Source organism: Hirundo rustica, chromosome 1 (genome assembly GCF_015227805.2).
Source record: "Hirundo rustica isolate bHirRus1 chromosome 1, bHirRus1.pri.v3, whole genome shotgun sequence".
Taxonomy (NCBI): domain Eukaryota; kingdom Metazoa; phylum Chordata; class Aves; order Passeriformes; family Hirundinidae; genus Hirundo; species Hirundo rustica.
Genome location: NC_053450.1, coordinates 8,109,656 through 8,129,751, shown reverse-complemented (window position 1 = coordinate 8,129,751; position 20,096 = coordinate 8,109,656). Strand labels below are relative to the sequence as shown.

General features: G+C 40.4%; 1 protein-coding gene across 9 annotated transcripts in view; it reads left to right on the top strand.

The window, feature by feature from the left end:
* Positions 1-10,844: 10,844 nt before the first annotated feature.
* The window catches only part of EFR3A (EFR3 homolog A), a 79,981-nt gene continuing 70,729 nt past the window's right edge, over positions 10,845-20,096 (top strand). For 2 of the 9 annotated variants that reach the window (XM_040059038.2, XM_040058977.2), the window contains exons 1-2: positions 11,051-11,199; positions 15,647-15,697. Coding sequence is in view for 6 of the 9 variants with exons in the window: in XM_040058999.1 (XP_039914933.1) it covers positions 15,688-15,697 (10 nt within the window). In the remaining 3 variants the exon portion in view is untranslated. Of the gene's footprint in view, positions 11,347-15,285; positions 15,441-15,646; positions 15,698-20,096 lie in introns of all 9 variants that reach the window. The other 7 variants (XM_040058999.1, XM_040059030.2, XM_040059003.1 and 4 more) reach the window with 7 other exon arrangements.

Genomic DNA, 20,096 nt, shown 5'->3' with positions numbered 1-20,096 from the left:
GAACTTGACTAATACATAAAGTCACTGGTTTTGGTGCATAAAATACTGTAGCATTACCACCTGTGCACGTGACTAGGTCTCCTTACAGATAACATTTCAGGAAATCTGAGTTTCACATGGAATGTTTGAGGCATGCCTTACCATCCATTCCTTTGGTGAAAGCTCTGTACTTCATTTTCCTCCTGCCCTCAGTTGGACAAGTTAAATTTTAATCACACAGACCTCACTCGAATATGGTAGTATAACCCCATTTACTTACAGAAACACTGCCTATTCTAAAAATAAAATCTATCAAGATTACTTCAATCTGCCAGAAAAATCATAATTATAGTCAATCCTGATGACAGAACGGATGGAAAATACATAATCCAATGGAATAAGAATATTTCCTCTGAATAATTTTGTTGCAAAGCATCTTTAAGGCAATTAATGGCTTAAGAATAAAACCTCTGTGAATCATAAAATATTATTTGTTACCAAATACATATGTGTGTAGATATATGTGATGAGAACCTTTCTTAATCCCTTCAGGATTCTGTATCACTGACATGATGTGGAATTAACTCTCCAAGTATATATGGCCATGGTTTTGAAAGGTATGTGGGGATTTGGGCTGCAAATTTAAGACTTTTGCTCTGAGATATCTGCAAGACTTTTCTGTCAGTGGTTGCTCAACACTTCCTGGGAATTTCTAAAAAAATTTAGTCATTCTGATCTATTTTTGCTGTCCCTCTGACAGCTGTCAATCCAGTGAGCAGAGCTGTCACTGAGAACTCTCACTGGAGATGAGACTGGGGAAAAAAACTGGAATCAACCAGGAACTACTGGATGGTCTGGGGTGCACAACTGTCATGGACTCTCTGCTTTCCTTTTCACGGCTGGTTAGTATTGTCAGTTTGCATCCACCACAGCTCCTGACAAATTAACAATGACAGAGTGAAAGTCCTAACACAGGCCCTGGGGATTTTATCTCTGCAGTTTAACAATGCTGGAATGGGTTGACCTTGGCTGGATGCCAGGTGCTCACCAAGCTGCTCTATCACTCCCCAGCAGGGCAGGGGAGAGAAAAATAAGATGGAAAACAACTGTTAGGTTAAGATAAGGCAGTTTAGGGTCAGTGAGTGCATAAGCAAAGGGAAACAAAAATTGAACTCTACTTCCCACCGATGATCAATATTCAGCCACTTCCCGGGAAGCAGGACTTCAACATGTGGAGTGGTTGCTCTGGAAGGCAAACATTGCTAAATAACAAATGCCCCCCCCCATTCCTCCTCCCTCCCTTAGCTTTTATATCTGAGGTGATGTCATATGGTATGGAATATCCCTTTGGATAATTTGGGTCAGCAGGGCTGCTTGTGTCCCCTCCCAGGATCTTGTCCACTCTCAGCCCCTTGACAGGGGAGCAGGGGAGAAATGTTAGAGACAGCACAGATGCTGTGCCAGCACTGCTCAGCAGTAGCCAAAACACCACTGTGTTATCAACCCCTCCAGCTACCAATGCCAAGCACAGCACTGTGAGGGCTGCTAAGGAAAAATGAACTCTACCTCAGTCAGACCCAATACAGTCTCCATCCCTTATTCCATACCATTTGAGTCATACTCAAATCCCACATAATTTATATATCTTCCAAATGTTCCATTATATTTATTTCTCATTACTGGAATCCTTTTTTACCCACATATACAACTTAAAGTACATCCCTAAACCATCTCCATACCCAACACAGATTTTCATTAACCTCTATCCAATCCTTTCACAGATAAATATTATTTTGCCATTTCATGGGCTTCCTTCATCCCTCCAGACCCAGGGCTTGGGCTCCATTTCATCAGGGTGGGTGGTCAGGACAGGAGAAGCAGCATACTTGATCATCGGGCATTGACAGCAGTCTGGCTCAGGTGATCATTTCCTTCTCCTTGTTCCTCACAATATTCATTCTCATCAGTTCATGTCATTCCTGCTGCTTTATTTCCTACAACCTAAAATTTACACTAGAGATTATTTTTCCCCAAAGATTAAGTCTCCTTGAGGTGTATACCAGGTCACCCCATTCTTCCACATTACCCACCCACAATCCCATGAATGAGTTTGTCTTTTCTCATCAGAGGAGGAATCCACACCGACTTCTCCAGCCCTTTCTCTATGTCTAGTACAGGGACCTTATCCCCTCCCACAGTGTGTAGGGGTTTCGTCTGGGCAGGACCACGGCGGTCAGCAGCGTTGACCAGCCAAGTGGTTTCTGATAAATTTGTATCCAGGTGCTTCCATGCCCCATTACCTAACACTTCTAACATAGTCTTCAGCAGTCCATTATATCTCTCAATTTTTTCAGCAGCTTGCGGATGATATGGGATGTGATACATCCACTCAATGCCATGTTTCTTTGCCCAAGAGTTATGTTATTTCAAAAGTGAGTCCCATTGTCTGACTCAATTCTCTCTGGGGTGCCATGTCACCACAAAATGGGTCTCTCAAGGCCTAAGATGGTGTTTTGAGCAGTGGCATTGTTTACTGGATATGTTTCCAGCCAGCCAGTTGTTGTCTCTACCATGATGAGGATGTAGTGCTTGCCTTGGTGTGTTTTTGGCAGTGGTCCAATGTAGTCAATTTGTCAGGCCTCACCATATCAGAAAACCACCCACTGCCCTCTGTTCCAAAGAGATTTCACTTGCATGGACATCACTTTCACTTGATTGCAGCACATGTTTCACATTCCTGAAAAATGAGTGTGATGGCTTCTGTGGCCAGGTCCACCCCTCCATGATGAGCCCTTTATGTGGAATCCCTTCTTACATGCTTCATGGGCCCATTAGGTGATAAATAGCTCACCCTTTTGCTCCCAGTCTACATCCACCTGAGCGATTCCAATTTTGGCAGGCTTAGCTACATGCCTTATTCAATGTTTTGATGTTGCTCAGTGGCATGACTTTTGGGCACATGAGCATCTACATGATATATCTTCAGAGTCACGTTTTCTACCCATGCAGCAATGACCTGCCATAATGCAGCAGCCCAGATGGGTTTATCCCTGCATTGCCAATTGTTCTTCTTCGATTGCTGCAGCCACCCCCATGAGCATTAGCTACCATCCCAGAGTCAAGCCATTTTTCTCATTCGGGGCTAGTTGGATGGCTTTCACCTCTGCAAATTGGCTTGACTCACCTTCCCCTTCAGCACCCTCCACAACTAATTGCATTTTGTGGGTCTCCACATAGCATCTTTCCATCTCCTATCCTATCACGTGGCAGGATCCATCTATAAACAAAGCATTGTCTCTTTCATTTTCTGGTAACTTGTTATATGGTGGTGCTTCTTGGGCAAGAGTCACCTTCTCAGGCAATGCTTCAAAATCTCTAGCTTCTGGCCAGTCCACAACCTCTTCTAGGATTCCTGGGAAACTGGGTTTCCCATTTGGGTTCACTGTGTAATCAATGCTACCCACTTTCTCCATGTAGTGCCGCTTGTGTGACATGCTGAGATGTTTCCTTCGAAGCCCCAGCATAGCACAGGCAATTGTGGTGCCAAGAGGAGACTCTTCTGTCCCAACAACTTCAGAGGCCACTTGAACCCGCTCACAGGCTGCAGATATATCTTTCTCACTGGAGTACAGCGTGCTTCTTATCCTTGATAACTCCAGCTCCTGGGAGTGACCTCACCTCGGGTTTCCGTGCGGTCCTTTTCGTCTTACGTTACAATGTATGATGTAACCAAAAGTATGTATTCTATTACCCTCTATTAATACCAGGTAGGGCAATGTTCTTTATCTCTTCCATGACCTGTGCCTCATAACTCCCTCCGGAGTTAACCGGCCGTCAAGTCTCACTGCATGACTCATTAAATTACATCATCCCATTGTGAGATGCTCCACCCAGGGGGAGGAACCAAGCATTCCTAACTGGATATAATCTGAGGATTGGAACACCACAAGCAGCCTTATCCACTGGATTCCCAGGGAAGATGAGACCCTTCTTCACTCCCACTAGACCTTCAGAGGAAGACTACACCCTTCTACAGAATCACTGCTTCAACAGAACCACGTCTATCACTCCAAGAGGATTTCAACCACCATTCAATAAAATTTTGGACATGGCCAGAATGGAATAAACTAGGTGAAGATTTATCAAGTCTCTGAGGGTGTCCTGCACTTCTCAGAATGGCTTAATAATAGTGAGACAGCTTCTCTGGACCTGTTTTGTAAAACAAAAGGTTTTAATAATGACAAAAATAATAAATATCATCAAACAAAGAAACATAAATCGAACACAGTATAGAGAACTCTGACACTATTTAAGGCAGTCCTAAACAAGAAATTGAGCATCTCTGTGCAGTCCCTTTAGTACTCAATGGTCCAGGTGGGCCACCTGGCACCCTGCCCAATGAAATTGGCAACAGGCTTTGAGGTACACTTCCAAAGCCCAATCAGCGCTCCTGCGCTGGCACTGAGCCAATCACAATGAGAGCCTATGGAAAATTCTAGTTTAACTTCCGTACATGTTCCAAGGTAAGCTGAAACGTTTTCCCTTTTATAGAATCTCCTGTTTGGGTGTGGAAATGCATTCCTACAGTCTGCTACTAACACCCTGACCAACAGGGTTGTCAGGTTGTATTCCTACTCTGTCAGTGTTTTCGTACTATTGCATTTATTTTAATTTTCCTATTAAATTGTAGTTCTGACTTAGGATCTCCCACTGGTTTGCTTTCAAACTCATACACTTGGCCAGAGGCTCCAGGTGACACCCTGCTTCCCTGCTACAGTGTAGAGGATATTTTGCATGGCTGATCTTGTCCCAAGAGCTGTTTCCTCTTTGATCTGCTCAAAAGCCTCTTGTTGCTCAAGGCTTCACTTGAAATATTTCTTCTTCTGGGTCACTCGATAAAGGGGCCCACAAGCTGACTATAACCTGGAATGTGCATTCTCCAGAACCCCACAAGGGCTAGGAAAGCTTGTGTTTCATTCCTGTTAGCCAGTGGGGACATAGCATCTATTTTATTAACCACCTCCACAGGCACGATTGCATCTATCCTGCCATTTTATTCCCCCGAAATTGATCTCCCATTGTTACGAAGGGAGTGAGAGCTTAGACAAGTCCTGCCTTTGACTCAGATTTCTGGTAATAGCTCTGTTTGATGAGGCCTGCACCTCAGATTGCTCTTGCTTGCAAGTTTTTAAGAATGGCTGATTAGATCCATTATAAAATGAATTATTTATTGAATAGATGCTAGATTAACAGATATAAGATTTTAAACAGAATACTTACTACACAAGATAAACTAAAAATAACTACGAGTAGATAAAAAATGCAGTGCGGGATAAAAAGGTACCTATATTACAGATAGCAAAGAAATAGTATAGATTAGGAGTCAACATAGCTTACCACTGAATTGATGATGGAGCACACATAGAATCCTTTCACCCAATTCCCAGGGAAGTAACCATAAAGTTTGCATCCAAACTTCAGGGAAAAGCCCTACATGTTTCCAGGGCATGTGTAGGAGACTTTTGATTTTGTGAGAGTTTTGTGCAGCTTTTATAGTTTGCAAAGTGAAGTGCCTGTCAGTCAGAAATTCCAGCTTATCTTGTTCTCAAGGCCAGATGTTTATTGTCAGCTGAGAATTCCACCTCTGGCACCAGAGATTACTCCCTACTGGACAAATGTCCAGCCTTGGTTATCTCACGAATTCACATGAGGGGGAGAATGCCCAGAGCTGTCAGATACAACACCACCAGCTGATAGAACAGATAAGGTGTTCTGTGGTAGGGGGAGAGTCCTGCCACACCTGTGCAGGCCCCTTTACCTTACTTTGTTTTATGGCAAGAGCAGCTTTCAGATGAATTTGGATTATTTTTTTTTTTTTCTCAAAAATTTCTTCGACTGTATTACCCCACACAATGATATCATCGATGTATTGCAGGCATTCCGGAGCTCCATCATTTTCCTGTACAGTCTGGATCAGTCCATGGCAGATGGCTGGGCTGTGTTTCCCGTGAGGCAGTTGATTCCAGGTATATTGGACACCCCTACAAGTGAAATCAAAGTGTGGTGTGCACTCTGCTGCTAGAGGGACAGAGAAAAATGCATTAGTGATATCAGCTGTGGCACAATTTGACTGCCTTTGGCTCCAACTCATATTGGAATTCCAACACGTCCATCATGGTGGCACTTAGAGGTTGTGTGACTTCATTTAGGCCATGATGGTCCACTGTCAGCCTCTATTCCCCGTTAGACTTTTGCACTGGCTATGTGGGGCTGGTAGAAACATCTTCTATCATCAACTACATTTGGATTGTAATAAAATGTTGTAGTTGCCACCCATTTATAGAATCAACCATAAAAATGCAAGGTTGGAAAAATATGCCCACAAACACATATTAACAAAATGATTATTTGGTATCTTATATAGTTGAAACATTTCAATTTCATTTCATGAACTGCCTATGGGTGGCTTTCTTTAGTAGTGGCTTATCAAGCAATGGAATCATTGTTATGAAAACTCCTTGTATTTTCACTATTGAAAGCTGAAATTAGTATTATAATGGATTATAACTTTTCAGCAACTTGATTATTAATGTTCACTAATCCAGCCTTTACTCATTTCTGTTACTGAGTACGTTTTCTTATATCTTTTTCTATATCTGCAACATTTTAAACTTAACAGTATCCTTCTTACACAGGTATAAAAGCATTATCAACTGTCTATCATTCCCGCATTATATTGTTGCTGGGATTCATTATTTTCTTTGGGTTTTTTTACATTTCTTTATTTTTTTCTTTACTCCTTGAAGAGCTCATTCTCTTAGACCACGTAAGGCTAGCTAATAATTTCTGCTACCCTTTGAACATCCATGAGCATTTCAAACTGAAGTACTTTTTGCTGCTTGCTGCAAATACTGAACATTTGATTGCAGTCTTAGTTGACTTAGTAATCCAGTCAGAAAACACAGAACTGCTGCTGCCAAATTACTCGGGCAATTCACATTTTATTGGCTGCTGAACAAGATGTTTCTGTCTCACACTTTAGATACTACTTAAGTGAAATCTCTAAAAGATCTGCTAATATAATAATCAGAGATTCCCAGAATGAGTAAGGCTGGAAGGAGCCACAGTGGATCATCTGGTCCAACTTCCCCGCTTAGGCAGGGTCATCCCAGAGCACATGGCACAGGATTGTACTCAGATGTTCCTTGAATTTCTCCAGTAAGGGAGACTCCACAAACTCTCCAGACAATCTGTTCCAGTGCTCAGTCACCCAGTGGGACTTCCTGGGCACCCATTTCTGCCCATTTCCTCTTGTCCTACTGCTGGGCACCACTTAGCAGAGCCTGGTCCATCCTCTGACAAAGCCCTACAGACACTCATAGACACTGATGAGGTGCCCTCTCAGTCATCGCTTCTTAAGGTTGAACAGGCCCAGCTCCCTCCAATTACCTCTGTCGCCATCCACTGGACCTGCTCCAAAATGATAACCATCACTTTTTAAAGAGCTGTCAAAGCGGGTCACTTGGGCCATGAAGTTTTGTGCATATGTGGAGCAGCATGTGTACAAACTGCTGGTCCAGGTGATTTAGGAGATATTCAAGTCAAATTGGCCAGTCCACTTAGATGGGCTTGGGATGGAAACATGTAAAACCAGATAGTTTGGCTGCAAATTAGCCATGCACCAGTGTTTTATGTATGCAATTCAACTTTTTCTTAATCTTACTGTGTGGTTTGATTGTCAGCCTAGATGTGGTCAAAGGATCAGGTTCATCTTTCATTGTCAGTAAATGAAAAATTGGTGTTGGACAAAAAAGTGTCTGGATACTCTTCTGATGTCCTCACTAAAATGAAAAATTCTTGTAATTCCCAACTAAACTTGCTACCCATTACGTAATACATAAGGAAGCTCTAAGAGACCAAAACACACATATTCATAGACTACAGCTGCATTGAAACTGAATTAGGAAAACAGTTGTTTTAAACAACAGCACTACAATTATGCTAAGGGCTTTATTGACTTTTATTGAATATTAGATACCACATGGTTTATGTAATAATGTAATAAAAGAGGCCTGCTTTAAAACATATCAGCTGTCTTCAAACAAACCTCAATCACAACACGGTATTTATTCTGTTATCTCAGCTTTGTAAGCCTACTCCATATACAGGGATGTGTTTAAAACAATAAAAATGGGGGGAAGCATTTTGAAAACCCTCAGAGAATAAAGAACATACATCACAGAAACAGGAACTATAATGTCAGACAAAGAAAACTTGTTTTAAACTGCTTTAGAGAAATCAGGATGTTGCTCTCAGTGTTACATTTCATATCTGTGAGTAGTGGCTCCAACCTAGCTTGCTGCTTTTTTTGTTTAGACAACTAGTAAGATCTAGCAATTGCACTTCTTGCCAGCATTCTGCTGAAACCATATGGCATGACAAGAACATTGGAGCCTGCATGCCCTCATGAACAGATAAAAGAATAATGAGAGACATAGCTGGAATGAAACACTTCAGTAAAGAGAGCAGACTGCCTGTAGCTAATGGTTAGAAGGACGATCTTTGAACTAAAACTGTGTCTGACATGAGTTAAGACTATAATAATGCATTTGAATTTTTGGATGATGAAAAAAAAAAACCCAAACAAAAAACCCCCCCTTTCCTTGGTTTCAGAAAATGAGGAGGATTATTATCACCAGCTGTACTTAAAGGACAAAGGGCAAATGTAGATCTACGTAGTTCTGACTGTTGGCAGAAACCTTAATAAAATGGCTGCTGATGCCAACATATTTTGCTTTGCAGGCAGTGACTCAATACATATATCTATGGAAAGCTGACTGTTCACTGTCTTATCACTTTCATGATGTTTGGCCTCAAGAGTTCAAAGCCATAAGCTGTATTTTAGAAATTGTATAAATGAATAAGAAGGACTACACTTTACTCCTTTAACTTATTCAGTTGCACCCACATGTGAGAGTCTGTCCAATTTTCATGAATTAATATGTTTTGGAAACTGCTGAAAACTGTGAGACATGTAGACATCTCACTTCCTCAGTTTCACATTTTTCGGGATTATTTTCAAGGAACACAAGTGAAACACTGATCCTGTTTCTACTGGAGGTGAAAGGAAAGCTTCAAGCAGTTTCAAAAGCGTAATAAAATGAAATACTAGTTTTTAACAGATGCAACATAAGCAGAACTGAAGTCAGTGAAAGATATAAACTCAAATGGATTGACTTGTCCTTCTTTAGAAGGAACTACTACAACAGGAAATGGGCTTTTAGGCCTATAGGCTGGATTAATGGGCCAAAACCAGTTGGATGAGGTTCAACAAGGCAAGGTGCCAGGTCCTGCACTTTGGTCACAACAGCTCCATGCAGTACTGCAGGCTTGGGGAAGAGTAGCTGGAAAGATGCTGGTGGAAAAGGCCCTGGGGTGCTGGTCAACAGTGGCTGAACATGAGCCAGTGTTTGCTCAGGTGGCCAAGAATGTCAATGGGATCTGGCTTGTATCAGCAATAGTGTGAAAGCACTGACTGTCTCCCTGTACTCAGCACTGCTGAGGCCACACCTCAACTCCTGTGTTCGGTTTCGGGCTCCTCATGACAAAAATGACACTGAGGTGCTGCAGTATGTTCAGAAAAAGACAACAGTGCAAGGGAAGGGGCTGGAGCACAAGTCTGATAAGGAGCAGCTGAGGGAGCTTGGAGTTTTTAGCCTGGAGAAAGGGAGGCTCAGGGTGACCTTGTTCTCGACAACTGTCTTTAAGGAGGTTGTATCCAGGTGGGGTCAGCCACTTTTTCCACACAAAAAGCAACTGGACAAGAGGAAATGGCCTCAGGTTGCACCAGGGGAGGTTCAGGTTGGACATCAGGAAAATTTCTTCACTGAAAGGGTGGTTAAGCACTGGAGAAGGGTGCCCAGGGAGGTGATGGTGTTGTTAGGAAAATTAATCCACAAACACCAGAGGTTTATGTCCATAAAGGAGACAGAGAAGTCCTTTTACTTTATTCGAATAAAGGGAGAGGCCATGGGGCATTTCCCCTGGGGTCTCTCAGATTTTTGGAGGACGCAGCCTCCTTTTTATCCTAATTTCCCGGCCGCATTTCCCTCTCTCTTTCCCCATTGGCTGAGCTACTTGAGAGGTACAGACTTTCCAAAATGCCTAAGACTTAAGATTCCCCTTTTAATGTATAACCCCCCTAATTTTTATTTCTTATGGGATTTATGAGTTTTCCACATTGTTACTTTCATCTTTTGATATCCAATTTCATTTATAAACAAACCTATGGTTTGTTTGTAAAGGTAAATATCTTCTTTTTCATTTATCAATCAGTAGAATCCTTCCTTCCCATCGTTTCTCTTATCTCTCAGTGCTAGTTTTATCTACCAGCAGACCCAGGACTTGTTTGTAAAGACAAACCTTGTCATACCTCTCAGTGTTCAGCCACCGGCCATGGCACTCAGCGCCATGGTCGGCTTGACAAGGTGGGTTATAGGTTGCGTTCAATGATCTTGGAGGTCTTTTCCAGTCTTAACGATTCTGTGAAAGACTTCCGATTTCCCCTTGCCTGTCTGCAAAATCTGGCATCAAAGGCATCAGATTTGGAAGATAGCAGTATTATTTCAAGGAAAACAGACTAAGAGATCGTGCTGCCTTGGGTTTCACTGATTTTCACCAGTGTTTGCCACCATGGTCTCTGCAGGGGCGTCTGAACTCCGGTCTCAAGGAAGCGTCCACCGCCGCTCACCCTCCCCTGCCCCTCGCTTCAGCCCATGGCGGAGCGCGCCCGGGCCGGAGGCACCGGACACCGGCACCAGCCCCCGCCCGCGGCACCGACCCGCCCTCACGGCGCGGAGCCGGGCGCGACACACGGGGAGCGCCGCCCCCAGGAGCTGGCGAGCCCACGCCGCAAAGGCTCCTGGAAGTTGTGGTCCGTCCCTGCGGCCTCTGCCCGCTCGCCCGCCCGGCGCCTAGCAGGGCTCAGATAGCTGCATGCCCCGGGTCTGTCCCCCCGTGCCGTCTCCGGGCGCTTTTTCATCTGCGGCGACTGTTCGGCTCCCTCTCTGCGTGGGAGGGATGGATGGGTGGGAAAGGGCGCGGAGCTACTCCTGGTAGAACTACAACTCCCGGCGTGCACTGTGCTACGGAGAACTAAACGGGGCGGGGGAAGGTAGGCGAAGATGGCGACTGCTAAGCGGAGCCGGAGGGGAGGTTGAGGTGAGTTTGGGGCAGCCAGACAGTGCTCCCGGTACTCGTGTTCACCCTGGCCGTCGCCTCCTTGTAGCGATCTCCCTATTGATTCCAATTCTCCACACTTGGGAACGAGGAGGCCGCGCTAGAGGAGTGGGCGCCGAGGGAGTGGCGGTAGGCTCGGGCCGCGCGGCTGGCGCGGGAGGGGAAGCCTCAGGGCATCGCCTCAGGCCGGACCCGCCGCGACAGCGGCTCGGTGTCCCTGTGGGCCGGCGGAAGGGCTGACAGGGTGGCTCTCCGTCTCCGGACGGGTCTGCTCGCCACTGGAGCTGTGAGGACAGCGGGGCTGGGGGCAGCGAGCGGATTCCCCTGCTTTTACCGGGAAGGGCTGTGGCTTTGGGAGTTCCCTCGGCAGGTTTTTCTCAAATGAACCTTAGGACACCGAGATATTAACCGAACACAGTGCAAATTGACAGGAGGACGATACTGCGAGCTGTCTTGGCTTCGTCTTTAAAGTTAATTGTGCATCACGGAGCCATGCTTTAGATAACTGAGGTTTGGGTTCACAAATCCTGTTACAGAAAACTATAGTACAGCATCTCTTTTTGGATACATCTAGAAAGGTTTCCCGTGGTCCTTTGAGCTGAGGTACAAAGAAGAAAAGATCGTGAATTGTCTGTGCTGTTGTAGGGCTTGTGGGAAAGCCTATAACTTTAAACCAGAGTTTTAGTTGCTACATCAAAACCCTGCTTGCTAGCCCAGGTGTTACACTTTGCAAAGCTACGTCAGCGTTTGCCGTGCAAACTGAGTAGGTAAGCTAAACACAGAGTTAATAACCATGGCTTTGGGATTTTATAGGTAATTACTTCCTAAAGCATTAATTCTAAGTTAATTCTAAATAATTTGAAATATTTCTCAAGTAACTTTAGGACATTTTGCTTGAAGACATGGTGTTAATGCTCTTAAACACATGGTAAAAGTTCTTTGAGAACTTGGTGGTTGGAAGTTGAAATCTTGATTGTAGTTCCCTGATAGACCTAAAGGCTTATCCATGGGTTTTATTTAAGCCTTTTAATAACAATTTTATTATTTATCTAAAAAAGGCTGCTAGAACAAGATTAATTTCTGATTCAGGAAAAAAAAAAATCACAAAAATGTAATTAAAATACAGTTCATGATTAAACAGCTGTTTTAGATATTGCAAATGTTTGTGGTTCATGATGGACAGTTACTTCTCTCTACTTCTGATGCAAACTTGTGCAGTAGAAAAGAACAAACAAATTTTATATTGCATGGAGGTTAAAGGAGGTGTAAGAATACTCACCAGATTTGGCAATTCAGGTATAATGAAAAGGGATTGCACTTATAATTATAAAATTCTAAATTATAGAGAGCATGGGTAAGAAACAGCTTTGGTTGGTGTCAGTGACTTTTAACTGCCCAGCCTAACTCTGTAAGGAGTTCTTGTAAAGTTACCACACTGTTTTCAAACAATTTTGAAGATATGTAATTTTTTAAAGTGAAAGCAAATCATACTTTCTGTAGTTGCATTCTGTCTTGGGTAAGAGAGCAGGGTAATCTCATTAATTCAGCCAGCTTCATACATGGCATTGCATCTCCACCTGAGAAGGGTAATTCAGACTAAAATCAGGTACTGTCCTAGAATTACACTGTGGTATGTAAATCAGTTTTATGTTGCATTTTTGGGGTTCTGGGAATGGTAGTTGGAGCTTAACTGTATATATTTAGGAATGAACATGTGATTTATTACTCTTGCATTGCACTGGCCATTTGCCTACTTTCAAAGCTAAAGGCATTGATTAATTTTTCAAAGAGGAAATATGAGTGGGGAACTAAGTGATTTAAAAAGTAAATGTACAGTGGATTTTTAGTTTTTCAGTTTGTGCCTGCATGGCTGTGAGGGGTGCTTAAGCCTCTGCCCTTATTTGGCTTAAGCTAGAGGAATGAATAGGAGCCCAGCTGGCAATTTCATTTTGAAGACTCAAAATCAAGTTAAACATCTATGGTGTTACATAATAACAGAGGGCTTAGTGGAAGAAAATACGGAATCTTAGGTATGCTGACTTGCGTTTCTTTGCCTGTAGCACAAGGTTATATAAATTTTTCCATTTTAGATCTTTTAAAGAGGTTTATTGTATTAGGGCATACACAAAAACATCTCTGCTTTTCTGTTTGACTTTCAATGCATTTTCTGGAATCTTGTGATAATAAGAAATATTTGTGCTTATAAACTACCATTTGGTTTCAGTTCCCAGTTAGTTAATGAAGGAAAAAAAAAGTTGGACAAACTGTGTTTTTATTCTTGTTCTGATGAACAATGAATTGACGTGGGGTTTCCTAGCCAAATGGTGTAAAATATCAAAACAAAATTGAAAGTTTTTCTTCAGAAGAACAACTTTTATGTGTCATGCAACTGTTCATCTGTCTTTTAAGGCACATTCACTATCTTTGCACTTTGATTATAATTATGCTTAGTACTATTGTTATATCCTTAGGAAAAACACAGTAAGTTTTAGTCCTCCACAGAAAAGTAGATATGATCTTGTTTAGCTTTTTAATATCCAGGAGTCAGTTGCTTTGGTGAAGAAAACTTATATCCATAAGTTGCATGTGATGAGCTTTCAAATGTCACAAATTAACATGGAATATGTTAAATATTAGTGTTAGACTAGGAAACTAAATGGTATCACATGATTTTCCATAGCTCTCTTTTAATGGGCTAAGTTTTACTTCATCAAATTCTGCGTGGGGAAGGGGGGTTTTCCCTCTTTTGTTATGTAAAATTTTAGCTCAGTGACAAATAGCTGAGCAGACTCTTAGTGTGAAGCTTCTTGGTTTAGTTTAGTTCTGTTCTGCTGTAACAGGTGGCAACATCTGTGGATTTAACTTTGTCCTGGGCCAAGTGAAACAGTGATTGAAGAGTTTCTGGAGAGGAAATTGTGTGTTCTGTCCTGCCACTTCTGTATGGAATTTTTTGTCCTGTTATAGATCATAAAATTACTAAAAACCCAGTGAAGTATTTAAAAGCAGTTATTTGCTATATGTCTTAGTTGATTATACAATTTTTCTCGTAATTTCCACAGAACACTCTTCTAAAAATCTTCCATAAGTGAGTTGAGTTGGTTGACAACAGCAGTGGTTATATTTTAGGGAATGATTTGAATTTCTGATTGCCAGAGATGGTCAGTAAAACATTCTTGAGTCTCTGGCACTTGACTCCCTGAGACTCTCACCAGCTTCTCTGCATTTTTATTTTCTTACATGACAGTAAATCTGTTTTCTGTAACATTTCAGCTAGGTCCATAACTATATTCTGAACCAGAGATTTTGTTTTTCCATGTGTCTGTTGGACATGATGATCCACAGCACATTTCCTTTTATAAAATTATGCTGCTTCTCATGCTGCCCTTGGAGAGGGACGTACAACTTTCTAATAGATGGGATATTTTAAATAACTTACTTTGAAGTACTATTTTTAATCCCAGTTGCTGTCAGCTAATTGGAACCTTTGGTTGAAATGCATAAACGAGAATAAAGTTTATTTTTAACAACTATGAGCGTTGCTTTAATATGGTCATGAAAACATGTTGACCAAATTAAATGTTTATTCTCACATTATCCATTTGTGGTGTTACATTTTTTGGTGTATGTATACATACATTTATTAGCTGAATATCTATCTTTTGTTTAAAATTTTATTTTATTTTTGAAGACAGCAACACTCAGTGTCTTTAACTGAGATTTTGTTCTGACTTGTAGAAGGTTACATTTGTGAGGAGTTTACATTTGGCAATTAGTAAAACCCAAATGCATAATTTCTGCTTTAATACAGAAAAATCTTCAAATTATTTACATTTTAGTGCTAATTAATTGAACAGTAGATTTGACTACTTTTGTGTCCAAAACAGATGGTTGTGACATGAGTTCATTTTATGAATATATTTAATTGCATCAAAAATACTTTGAGCAGCTATTTTGTACAGGAGGTTGCACTCTGATCTTAATTAAAATCTGCCTTTTTTGATATTGGGAAAAAAATACCCTAGAAAGTGCTACACAGGTTTTTCAATTGTTTTTCATTGTGTTGAACAGAAACCTCTCTCAGGCATTTTAACAGGGAAGTGCTGCTGTAGTTTACGTCTGAAGTGGAAGCATCCTGTGAGACTCTGCAGAATTTAGCATCCCGAACAGTGGCACTTGGGAAGGTCACGGTACACAACAGAAAAATGTTAACTCCAGCAACAAAGGCAAGAACAGAATTACTGCATTTCAGGAACTGGCAAAATCTAATCTGGTCAGCTAAGAGGGTATCTGTATTTCTGTGGTAGCAGCCCCTCTGGTATTGAAGCTGGAGAACGTGACTTTGGCTCATTCTGCATAAGCTACTGGGCATATTTGGATGTAAATTGTCTAAAGCTATAGTCTTGACTTTGTTTGTTTGTTTTCTTTATAGTTTCTTATGCTTTGCAAAATTGAAGACATCCCTGATTAACAATGCCTGGCAGTAAGTATTCTTCTCTTAAGTACATTAAGACAATATTTAGGGGTCTTTACTGTTAGAATATTTGGGGGGAGGTTTTAAAAATTAAAAAAAAAAAAAAAGGGAAAAGAAACATTATACTTGCTGTCATTTTAGGGATTTTAAGATGTCAATATTATCTAGTCTCTGCCTTTGTAAATCTCCATATATTTTTCAAATAATAATAAGGGCTCTGCATTTGCCTTTTTGATTACAACTTCAGAGTATAAAATTGAATTTTGTGCTTTAGACTATGTTCTGAAATGTTTGTATTCAAAAAAATAAAGATATTTTTGATATAAAAAAGCTATATTTTGATATAGCTATAATCCTATCCTTGGAAAATTACAACTAGTGTTTATAGAAGATAAAATCACTATTTAGGATAAAAAGTGATAATACTTGCAATTTTTGACATTCAAAGTTAAGTAAGATTTTTGAGGCAAATGTTTCTGAGAATCAAATTATTTACCTTCAAGAGTAGCAAATTTCTATAACACAACAAATCAAGTTACAAAATGTATTACAAAAGTATAAATTTAACTATTCCTTTAATTAGTTTTTATGTTTAGAAAAACTACATGATCTTTAGTAAGATTGTGAACACCAGTCTTTGGATAAAGCAATCTGCTTTATCCAGAGGATAAACAAGTATTCATAAAGTTACAGTAGCAGTCATACTGAGTGCATTCTAATTATATGGGTTTGTAGTGAATTTCATGGATGCTTAATTTCATGAGGAAGTCTTTGATCATTTTTTCTTTGCTGTGATTTGTAACAAGCTGTTGACTGGGGGTACTGGAAATGCCTTACAGTAGTTCTGTGTTGTGTCATGTAAAATATCTTACTGTCGGTAAGATATGTCACACGTGTCATGTGAAGGAGTGTGTGGACTTTTTAAATGAATTAAACTGGAAAAGTAAGATTTTTTTTTTTTCTTTTAAACCAGATGTGCTTGTGTTTGGGGTCATTAATATCAATGCATATGGAGTCTGCATTACTGCACTCAGATTGGAGTTAAAGGAGACCAAAAGAACTGATTGTAGTGTTTATCTGTAGTGAGACACTCAGAACTACGCAGCCATTTATGTATCTTTGCCTGTATTAATAAGTGTAAGTGCATGGCTGAAGGGAAGGGAACCTAACAGAGGTGTGTATTGCAATTCTTGTGAAATAACAGTATTTTCATAATATTTTACTTCCAAAAGTTATGGCAGTGAAGAAGTACAATTAGATTTTAAGGCAGGCAAGCATCCTTTTGTGTCTAGTTGTGCTTCTAATAGATAGAGACAGAGCCTTCAGGAGTTCAAGTCTGTTGCCTGTGGAAAGGAGGTCTTCTGTCTGCTAATTTAGGCTTCTGTAAAGGTTTCATTGTAATCTTTTCAGAGCGTATTGATGAAACAGACTGCTATTACAGGGTTACTTTGAAATCTTAAGTTGTTACTCCCTGAAATCTGAAAGACTCAGTTTTTTCTAAAGGCTGGGTGTTTTTGTGTTTTTTAATTTTATTTTCACATGGAGTTCTGTCATCCCACACATCACAAAGTGCATTGAGCATCTTTAGGAATAAAACTTAGAAAAGGCTGTTACAGCAAGATATTTCCCAAAAATGTTTTCTGTCATGTTACAATGAGTTCTTTACAAATTAAGTAGAAAAATAATATCTAATTAACAGGAAGTTTTGATGGAGTTATTGGGTCATACTGACCAACTCCTTTGTCCACTATTGTCCTGCTTTGTTTCCTAGGTCTGTGTAGCAGTTCCTGGTGGTAATTTTACCCCTTCCCCCCCTCCCCCCGCCACCCCTTACTTTTTTATTAATACAGTAGTTTCATGAATGTGTAGCTCTAAAGATGGTGTTCTGGCATACCATGAGAGGTCCAGATAACTGGTATTACATAAAGACTGAGTAAGAGTTAGTTTAATTAGTCTTTCTGGGGATTGAAGCTGTTCCTGGTGACACTTCAGAAGTCAGTATTGAAATTATTGTGCATGAATTATTCACAGGACAATATGCTTCTTAACTCCTTCAGTATTAACTGTGGAGGAATCAGCACAAGTCAGAGCTGGGCTGTTACTCCGAGGGGGAGAGATGAGCAGAGGTCATCAGCCAGAGGTGATGGATGCTCTTCTCTTTGAACCTCAGCTCAGCCATGGCTGCTGGGCTCTGCACGAGTTCTTCATTGCACGTTCAGTTTATCGTGTTTTCTGTTGATGTTTCTGCTTAGCAATCCCACTTAGGAATGTGGGGATTTAGCTGCATCGAGTCCTAAAATATGTTAAGATTTCAGTCTCAATGCAGTTGTCATAGCCCAAATAGACAATTTTCAGTCTGCTCTCTTAACCTTGATATGTAATAGTGCTTGGCTTTGACCAGCCATGACATGGCATTTGTGTTGACATCTATAGTGGATGCTCTGTCATTGCTGCAGCACTTGGATCAACGTGCCAAGGTGTAACTTTTCCCTGCAATTTTTATGTTTAACTTTTTCTTATGAGTTTGTCTTGTGCACGTAACACGAGTGTTGATGCAGATGGTTAGACGTGGATGATGTCTTCAGTGAAGTTGAAATGCAAATTCTGAAATGTTGAGAAAGCAAATGTGTTTTCTCATTTCTGTTAGAGTACAATAGGAATAGGTTTGAACTACACATGTTTTGGTAGTTGTCTAAGCTGTGCTTTATCACAAAGAAACTGTGGAGTGAAAGATTAAATAGTGCTTTTATTTAAAAGCAAACCCAAAAAACTTATAACCAGATAGCCTCTGCAGTACAGGCAGTATGTACTTCTCAGTTGCCACATGTGTTCTGAATTTCCCTGTTGAATAGTTTGTGCAGATAATTTCATTTAGCTTCTGCTATGGAGCATGGGTGGTTTTGGTATGGTTTTTTTGTTGGCTGCATTTGGACTGAAATGTTACAAATGCTTCTGCTAAGGAGAAAAAGTAATAGCTAAGTCATGTCAAAATATTTGTTGAAGACTCTTCTTCTTGAACATAATGTTCTGGATATTCACACTTAATCAGATGTTTGAAACACAGCTTGGTAGATAGTGAGATTTTTCTTTTCTGGAAACAGCTAACCTACTTATTGGATCTATTCCCTGATTTCAATTAAATGTTTAACTTAAGGGCAGCTTTTATACTAAAAATGTTTGAAATAAAAGAATTAAGTGTGGCACAGGTGTGAGCACCTGTTGACTGTAAAAATATATTTTACTTGTGGTAGCTCTGTGTGTGACTTCTTTAACTTTTTCTTATTCTTATCTCTTTTGGCTTTAATTATTGTAATTATACCATTAGCATAATTATATCTTTGATTTTCAAGGTTTTGTTAAATACAATTGCTAGTTAAATTGTTTTTAGCTGCTGGTTAGTAGTTCTTATGACTGACTGTAACATAGAAATTAAGAGAATAAATAAAAATAAGGATTTTGCCAAAGGAAATTTTCCCACATTCTTCTTTTGAATTACCGCTGTGAAATTTAGTAATATTGACACTTCCCACACTCTTCTGTCAAATATTTGTCAGTTGTCTGATTTAAGATGTACATATATTAGTTGTCTGGGAAATATTCCATGATTTGGCCTGTTCTTGGTTGCAGTGAAGAGCCAATTTTGGTGACTTCAGAATGGCTCCAAGCATGCTCGTTAACTACATAGCATTTTCCTTCCTTGGCCTCCCAAACACCGTGTGGCTTTTTGCCTGTATCTGTGCAGAGTCAGCTCCTCGGACAGCAGGTGGAGCATGCTGGTGGCTTCCCTGCTTTGTGCAAGGTGAAAACAAAAAGGAGTTGGAGCAATTCAGTAGTGCTTGTTAATTTCTGTATTCATCCATGCTACTGCTTTCTCTTGTGTTACTTCATAGTCTTTAAACAAATAAATGACCCACCCCCCCAACCCAAAAATACCCATCAAGCTTTTAAAATTTCAATTTTCTATGTGAATATGGCTTTCTTGTCAAGTGTAGGAGGGAAAACAGCACTTGAAATGGAATTTAAAAAGAGTGAATTTTAATTTAACGTTTTTAGCATTTAACATTTTTAACACAAATTAAGGGGCAGATAACATCCTCGTTTTGGTTTTTCTTCTCCCAACAATTTTGGAAAATTCATTTATTTGTGTTTTGTTATTCTAGTTTTTATTGTGTATATATAATAAGTAAGTGTTAACAAGATGGGTAATGGGAAGGGAAGATTTATCTCCCTGAGAAATAAGATTCTGAAATATCAGTGGCTGGAGATGTGTTCATGATTGTGTCCTTTAATATTTCAAGGACTAAGCTTTCTAATGTTTTTAGTGAAAATTAAGCCATAGTTCTTATCAATTACTTTCTCCACTCTTTCAATCCAGAATACTTTTATACTTTTTTTCCTCCTCTGGAAT